This window comes from Calidris pugnax, unplaced genomic scaffold, assembly GCF_001431845.1.
Source record: "Calidris pugnax isolate Ruff unplaced genomic scaffold, ASM143184v1 scaffold219, whole genome shotgun sequence".
NCBI classification, from domain to species: domain Eukaryota; kingdom Metazoa; phylum Chordata; class Aves; order Charadriiformes; family Scolopacidae; genus Calidris; species Calidris pugnax.
Genome location: NW_015094507.1, coordinates 2,697,029 through 2,705,334, shown reverse-complemented (window position 1 = coordinate 2,705,334; position 8,306 = coordinate 2,697,029). Strand labels below are relative to the sequence as shown.

Genomic DNA, 8,306 nt, shown 5'->3' with positions numbered 1-8,306 from the left:
GGGCGGGCTGAGACGAGGCGAGGCGCAGCGCCGGCAGGAGGGCGATGGTGGTGGCGGCGGCGGCGTGAAGCGCGGCGGGACCCGGGGCGGGCTGCCCGGCTGGGCGTTAGGGCAGAGCGGCGTGTGCCCGGTTGGCGTGTGCCATGAGGCTCCCGGAGGAGGAGGAGGAGCAGCAGCGGGGGGAGGGCAGCCGCAGGGCGCTGCCGCAGTAATGGGCAGGCGGCACCGCTGCCTCTCGCCTTGCCGCCCGCTGTCGGTGACCGCCCGTGAGGTGAGTGCGGCGGGGCGGGGGGAGCTGCCCCGCGTCTCGTCTCGTTGTCCCCCCTCCCCTTCCCCGAATTTTAATTTTTAAAGCCCCGGGGGCTGCGGGGGGGTCTGGCCGCGGAGGTGACAGGGGCCGGTGGGGCGGAGCGGGGCGCTCCTCGCCCCGGGGCTCCCTGGGGAGGGCCCCCCCCCCACCTTCCCTCCCAGCGCCGCATTCCTGGGTACCCCGGGTCGCCTCCTTTGCCAGCTTGGGTGCCACCCTGCCCGGCCTTCTCGCCACCTTTTGCTTCCCCGCGTTCCTAAGGAGGAGGATTTTCCCCTCCCGCCCCGCAGGGATGCTGCCCTCCCGGGGAGGGGGGAGACCCGGCCGGGTCTCTGCTCTCCCCCCCTCGCCTCCCCCAGGAGCCTTTCTGGGCTCGGGGTGGGGAGGCATTCCCATTTCAGGGAGGAGGATGGGGAATCCTGGGCAGCCCAGGGCTCAGGAAATGCCCCTTCCTCCTTCATCCTCCTCGCCCTGGCGCAGGCACGTTAAGTAGTAGCACTCCCTTGCCGGCTTCTTGGCTGTTCCTCCTCCTTGGAAAGAGAAATGGGAGCGGGTGGTGTGTGTGAGAGGAGAGAGAGAGGAAACAACTGTTACACCTTTTGTCATGAAGACAAAGAACTTGTCTTCGTCTCCCCGTGTCCCTCCCTCTGGGTGCCTGTTGGCAGCACCTCAGCCGCTTCGCATCGCTTCCCGGAGATGCTTCCCAAGGATTCCCTATGGCCCTGACCTGCCCTTTTTTTTGTTGCTGTTGTTGTTGATTACGATGGTGCTGATAAAAGGACATGTTGATATGTTTCCAAACAGACTCGTGGTTTGCATTCCTGAAATTGCTGCAGCATTCTTCTTTATTTATTTAATTGGAGGGGTCGGGGTATGTGTGGGGGGATGACAACAGGAAAGGGGTATGTTTTTGTGGTTTATTGTCGTTGTCTGAAATGTATGAGATGGTGGGCAGTTGCAGCACTGTGGTATGGAGTACATTAACCAATGCTTTCTCCCCCTGTCTTATTTGTCTTCCAGTCCTGCAGCCTCTACATCATCTACGGCGTGAGGAATGATGATTCCCTGAGAGAACTTCCTTTCAATTACCTGTCTGCTCCTATTGCGTGCTGCTCCGTGCCAGTGATGAGCCCTTCAGCTAGACTGGGATTTACCCTGGAGAAGGGAGAGGCGGAATATGAATTGTAGACATCCCATCAAGTTCCTCGTGCGCTGTTTCTATGGTGTTTGTGTATAAATCTGCTGGCATTGAGCACACACACTCTTAAACCCACGTTGGTATTCACAGAGTTACTGCTGTGTAAGAGGACTGGTGTTTTCTCACCATCATGGCTTCGGTTTGGAAAAGACTGCAGCGTGTTGGGAAACACGCATCCAAGTTCCAGTTTGTGGCCTCTTACCAGGAGCTGATGGTGGAATGCACCAAAAAATGGTAAGGAGCAGCTCACGTTGCTGCAGGAACGGTGGAGGAAGTTGCTGGTGCTGAAAGGGGAAGGGTGTTGCTGATGTGTGTGTGTGCATTGGTCTTGCCCCCCCCTTTCTTTCTTTTTGCCTGCCTGTTGCAGAAGCAGCTGTGTGTGTCTTTCCTGAGGAGGACTTTGCTGCCTGCTGATCTGGGACCTGTTGATTTTTGTTCTGTGCTCTGATTTTCATAGCGGGCGTTGTTACCATGCAGAGAATGGTGCGGTTTTTAGCTTGGCATCTGCGACTTAAGCAGTGTGGTTTTTGGTTGTTGGGTTGTTTGGTTGGTTTTTTTTAAAATATTTGCCAGGAGATGTTTTCCAACTTTCAACTCAACTCTTGGTGTGTTACCTGCTGACACTGTTGTTAGCTGACTGAGGTGTTTGAGGTCGGTCCTGAAGATGGTGGTGTTTTAATCTGGGGTGCATACCCCTTCCCATTTTGACTTTTATTTTCACCTGAAGATGCGTTGTCTCTCCTTCTTCCTTTCCATCTCTCCATGGGAAGAGGGAAGAGGCAGATCCTTGGGAGTTGTCTGAAGGTATTTGTTTAGTCAGACAAGAGTTCTGTGCAGCGGTGGCCCGGTTGGATGGCCTTGGAGCTGACTAGACAGCAGTTAACAGTTAATGGTATGGGTCTGGCCCCCCTTCCTTCCTGCACGAAACGAGCTTAAATAAATCTGCCAGAGAAGACTAGAAGCTGCTTTTACATAGTCAAGCAAAGATCTCCATTATACAAATACTTAAGTGCTGTTTTATATGTTGGGAATATTGACCTTCCTGTCATAATTCCTCACATTAGTGTGAGCCTGTAGTGCCAGGGGACAGAGAAAGTACTTTCCAGACCTCATGGACAGAGATGTTCAAATTGCCTCGCAATAAACTGCGGCCTCTTTTCTAATACTTGGCCTTTCTTCTTGTTGGCAAGTTTGGCACTTGCGTTGGCTGCTTTCACTGGTTATGAGTAATTGCCTCTACAAATTTAAATTCTATCTCTTGGAGCTGGAAACCTGTCAAATATGCTGCTGTCGGAAAGGAACACCGTTGGGTTAATTTTTTATTTATTTTTTTTTTAACAAGTTATCTTCTTGCCTAAAATGTTTTGAAAGATTATTACGGAAGAGAATCGTTTTGGAAGTGAAACTTACTTTCACAGAATGAACTACAAATAAAAACGTTGAAAGAGGCTCTTGCGATTATCTGGGATCTACTGTCTAGTTCAGGCCAAAGGGTTTTCCACAGTAATTTTGGCTTATCAGGTTTATTTATTTCAGCAGCCGAGTTGTTTGCATAAACCAGCCTGTTTTGGCTTTCATTTTCACTTTGATTCAGTCCTGGCTTGGGGACTTGCAAGAATGCTTCAGCACCAGAGAATGATAATGCTGTAGCGGAGTGTTCAGATCAGATCTGCAGCTCACTTTCACTTGGTTTAAGAAAAAATCACACACAGAAGTTCTCCTGTGAACAATCTCATTATTTTAGAAACAGCTTAATGTTTAATCATAAACTCGAGCGCCCACCTAGCAGAATGCCTGTGAAACAGCTCTTCAAAACCTCAAATATGCAACTAATTTTTATAAAATGGATTGACATTCTGATTTTTCATTTTATGTTCTTGAATTTAACTATGTGCAAGATCGGTGCTTGTGTTGGGTTATGCCAAAGCAACAGTGTGGTGGTGAAATACGGATGAATTCTAGGAAAAATAACAATAGGGAAAAACATCAGTCACGCAGCCGTTCGATTGTGGGCTTTTCTGTTCTACTTCCTCTTGTTTGGAGAACCTTAACAAAAGTGTTCTTTAAGCGTGGAAGCTAAAATACATTATTTCTGCCATAAGTGGAACTGCTACATGAAACAAAGGGGTACATATTTATGTATTTTGAGAACCTTCAGCTAAGTCTTCCCTTAACTTTGGAGAACGTAGTTTTGCATGTGCTGACAGAGTCGCTGCTTCCTCTGTTTCCAAAGTGTGTCTCCGAGTTTGGCCCGTGTGAGAAGAAACCAGCAGAAATGAACTCCAGATGCTGTTCTTGCTGAAAGCACTCAATATGTATTAAGTGTCAGTGCTGTAGTCTGTAGGTTTTTTGATTGAAATTTAGTAAGCAGTAAGTTATTTTAATGTACTGGCATTTTAACAATGCAGCGTTTCTGGGGGAAAAGAATGCCCCATTCATATTTTAAAATAAATTACAATGCAGTCATAAAAACACTTGAACTGAGATGTGTTGTGCTGGAGTGTGTCCAGAGGAGAGCCACCAAGCTGGGGAGGGGTCTGGAGAACAAGTCACACAAGGAGAGGCGGAGGGACCTGGGCATGTTTATTTTGGAGAAGAGGGGGCTGAGGGGAGACCTCCTTGCCCTCTCCAACTCCCTGACAGGAGGGTGTAGAGAGGTGGGGGTTGGCCTCTTCTCCCAAGGGAATGATGCCAGGAGCAGAGGGAATGGTCTGAAGTTGGGGCAGGGGAGGTTTAGATGAGATCTCAGGAAGAATGACTTTCCTGAGAGGGTGGTCAGGCACTGGAACAGCCTGCCCAGGGAGGTGGTAGAGTCACCATCCCTGGAGGTATTGAAGAAGTGTGTAGACGTGGCACCTCAGGGCATGCTCTAGTGCCCGAGATTGTTGGGTCTTTGTGTGTGTGTGTGTGGTTGGATTCAGAGATCTCAGAGGTCCTATCCAGCCATGAAGATTCTGTGATGTCTGTGAACAAGGATTGTGTGTGGCCAAAACAGGCTGTGGGCCTGTCTCTGGACTGCCCCCTTCTCTTGGGTTTTCATTGGTCCAACTCTTCAGAAAAATGACTTGTCTTTTAAAACATTTTGGTGACCAATGGCGTGCGGTTCGCGGCGTTGTGTGTGCATTTCTGCTTGGCTTGAATGCTTTTCGCTCCTCTGAACTCATATTGATATGGGGTTTTATTTTTATTTTATTTTTTATTTTTAACTTGGTGTTTGGAATAGCTCTTGCTCTCATTTCTGGAGTTACGCCGGCTGCGTGGGAAGTCGCTACCGCTCCGGTGCTGCTGCTTCCCTCTTGAAAATGAGTATATCTCTAGATACAGCAGCATTTGTCCAGCACGGGCTGAAACTCCCTTCTCTTGCTTTCTCTGCTCCAATTTCTGAATCTTGTCCCTGCCAAGGATTAAAGACCGCTGCTCTGAGATGATTGCTTTCCACTGGTGGTGCATTTGGAGGAGGGGAGGAGGGGGATGAGTTGTGATGGAGCGCCCAGTGTTGTCACCGTTTCATTAGAAAAACCCTATTTTCAGGTAATTAACAGAGCTGAGCTGCTTTCGTGGCATTCTGGCTGCTCCTGCTGACCCAGACCTAATTATTGTGGCTGCTCGGGTACCTTTGAAAAAATTGAGCAGTTAGTTAATTTAGAACCTTTCATTAAAAATAAATAAATAAATGTAGCCTTGGTCTTTAATATGGCTCCGTGACTCCTGCTGCCGTGCAAACGTAATGCTTTGCATTAATCATATAAGCACTTGATTATTTTTTTTTTTTGGAAGGGCACTTGCTTGGCTGTGCTGGAGTGTGTCATCCTCTGCTCATCCTTGGAATAAGCTGGGGCAGGGCAGGATTTTCCACCCAGCCTGGAAGGACTCTGGACGGTAGGAGGGAGTTAATTGAGTCCTCCTCCTCAGCGCAGAGCCCCTGAATAAAGCTAGAAATGGGTCTGGTGCATTTTGCTTGGGCTTCTAGGAAAGAAAAGTTGCGTTTGCTGCTCTGTGCCGCGGGGGCAGGCTGTGAGAAGCCCCAGGTTTCCTGCTGGCCCCGTCTCATCCCTGACACCTCCCGAGCTGGAGGGCTCTCTTCAGGCCACCGAGTCACAGCTTGTCCCAGGCACAGGCTCACAGGGAGCCCTGCAGGAGGAACACCTCCTTTGGACCAGGGCTCAGCGCCGGTGCTTGGACTTGAAGCTGTGATGGTGGTTTCACGGAGCTGCTGAAGCATCTGGTGCTGAGCGCGTGAGCTCTCTGGGGTGGCTTCTGTGTTTCCTCGTTTTCGTGTGATACCTCGCAAGTCAAGAACTCAGCATGAGGCTTCAGGTGGAGTATTGACTGGTTTCCACAGAGAATGGCCTGACTTACGGAGGTGAGGTTGCCAAGTTCCTTGCATGTCCATGTCCAGTAGATGCTCTTATGAGCAAGAAAGCTGCTCACCTCAATGTAGGTGCTCGCTGCTTAAAAACTCGACTGCTTTTGGAGGCTTTTCTGTGGGATTTGCCATTCAGCAGTTGCCTTAGAGGCAGAGAAATGCATTGTGTTTCACAACGTTTGGAATACCTGTCATGTCCTGCATGAATTGCTTTGCTTTGAAATCCTGCTTAAAAATACAGCGAGCCGTGACATTCTAAAAGGGTTAAACTTTTCTTGTAGCTGAAGGCAGGCTTCATTTCTATGGGGCAACTTCCCTATTTTTCTATCAATTAGGTATGGTTCTGAAGTAGGTCCTCTATTTTCAAATACATATCTTTCTCTTTTGGAAATGAAGTGATGCTTAATCTTTTTTTCTTTTTTTTCAAGAGTAGCTTTAGCCATCTGTTTTCCTCTTCTATTGTAGTTTCATAACTGGATGCTGCAGGAATTCTGAGACTTGGCATGCGCTGTGCATGGGAGAGAAATGAGCTTTTTGAGATTCCCCGGTTCACACCAGTCTGCTCGCCTTCTGGCTGCTGCTTTCCAGCAAACTCCCCGGCGCCGAAGGCCGCTGAAAGAACTGGAGTTAACTGGTGGCTGTGGAGATCCTGGGGGGTGGCCGCTGTGGGGTCAGGCTGTTGAATTCCTGGGTTCCTCTCCTGGCGTTGTGTGGTTGTCAGGAGGGGAGTTCGTGAGCACCTAAGTGGTTTTAATTATTAAGGGGTGATGGCGTTGAAACATGTGACAGTACGAGATACTGTTACAGGTGAGCTCAGGGCCTGTGAGTTAGTTTTGCTGGGAACCATGCTTTTTGACATGGGCTTGCTCTTTTTTGTTGGGGTTCTCATTTGTGTGTTAGCCAGGGAGCCCTACCACAACGGAGCCTGTGCAAGGAAAGCATCATGCAATTTCTCCTGCTTTTTTAGCTGCTTTCCTCCTTCTCAATTAAATTGTACTCTGGCCTTAACACTCTTCGTTGAGATCTGAGTCCACACTAAATAATCCCCATCTGCAAGTACACTTCAGTGCATTCTTCTCCATTCATTTCCAGTTTTGACTGAGGACTTTTTGAGGGCTTAAATTATGCCTCAAACTTATCCTTTCCACAGAATCACCACCAGCTGCCTTGCAGGTCAGTCTTGTCCCTCTCCTCCCACTGTCAGTTAAAGCACACTTACTGTCCATGCACAAAAGCAGTTCTCTGCCACCTTCCATCTCTCCTCAAGGCTTTTCTTTTGGATAATAAGAGGTTTCAGATGTGTAGACCTGCTTCTTTGGGCTGTCTACCTGACTTTTGTCAGAAGGTTCTCTGCCAATCCTGACTCCTTAATGCCAAGCTGCCTTCCTTCCCTCCCTTACTAACCCAGCCTCATGGCCCCTTGCAAAGCCCGTGGGCCAGAAGTTTGGGATTGCTCATCAGAATTGTTGGTTGCCCATTGTGCAGTGAAGAGATTTCAGTAGGGTCTATGGGAAATCTTGCTTGCTTCTGAGTTGTTAATTTCGTCAGTACTGCATAATTCTATATTCATTTTTTATTTGCAGCAGCTCTTTGAGAATATTTGCAAATCTGTGTCCAGTTTCTAAAAGACCTCACTGGTAGGAGCAGGAAGGAAGTTTGGTATCTATAAGGTAGAAAGGCTTGGGTTTGTCATAAATACTTGTTGTGAGTTTCATTTGTCGTTGAGAGACAGAATTCTTTCCAGCAATTCTTCAGCATAGCTTACTGTCCTAGCAGTAACACAAATAATTGTGTAAAGCAGAAGATAGTAGGTTATATCCAAGTTGTAGACAATGGATTTGTCATTCATTCATTGAAAGGGGTGAAAATGTCTCCTTGAATAAATAAAATGCACTGACTTACACTCTAACACAGCTTTATTATTCTTTTTTGAGAGAGAAGCTCTGTGTGTGTGTGTAATTTCCTTGCAGAGCTTTACAGAGAGATAAACCCTGTCTGTTCCACGCACACAGCAAAGTACAGGTACTGCCCCTTTGAACCCAGTGCACTTGAGCTGCAATAAAGATTATTCTTATTATTTTGTCAGGATTGGATCCCTCTCAATGCTCTTTTCAGCTCTTTGTGTTGTGAGGTTAAATAAAATGAAATATTTTGATGCTGTGTAGGCCTTGTCCCAGCTGAGGCTCCGGTCTCTGGGCCTGCTCAGCCCGGATGGTGCCAGTCTGTTGCTGCAATTAGTTTTTAATTGGTCGGAGAGAGCCCAAGTCCCTTTCACAGCTCAGTGTGAATAAGGAGAAGAGGAGGCCGATAAGGTTGACTAAATCTGAGGAAACTCTTCTCTATAAACCAAACCCTTCAGTTACCGTAGTCAAAGCATTCTGCTTGGGTGGCTTTCCGAGAACACGGGGGCGGATGGAGGATGGGGGGGGGGGGGG

General features: G+C 48.3%; 1 protein-coding gene across 1 annotated transcript in view; it reads left to right on the top strand.

The window, feature by feature from the left end:
- Positions 1–39: 39 nt before the first annotated feature.
- Positions 40–8,306, top strand: part of EHBP1 (EH domain binding protein 1) — a 237,690-nt gene continuing 229,423 nt past the window's right edge. The window contains exons 1-2 of the mRNA XM_014964420.1: positions 40–271; positions 1,328–1,739. Of these exons, the coding sequence (XP_014819906.1) occupies positions 1,636–1,739 (104 nt within the window). The 5' untranslated portion in view covers positions 40–271; positions 1,328–1,635. The remainder of the gene's footprint in view (positions 272–1,327; positions 1,740–8,306) is intronic.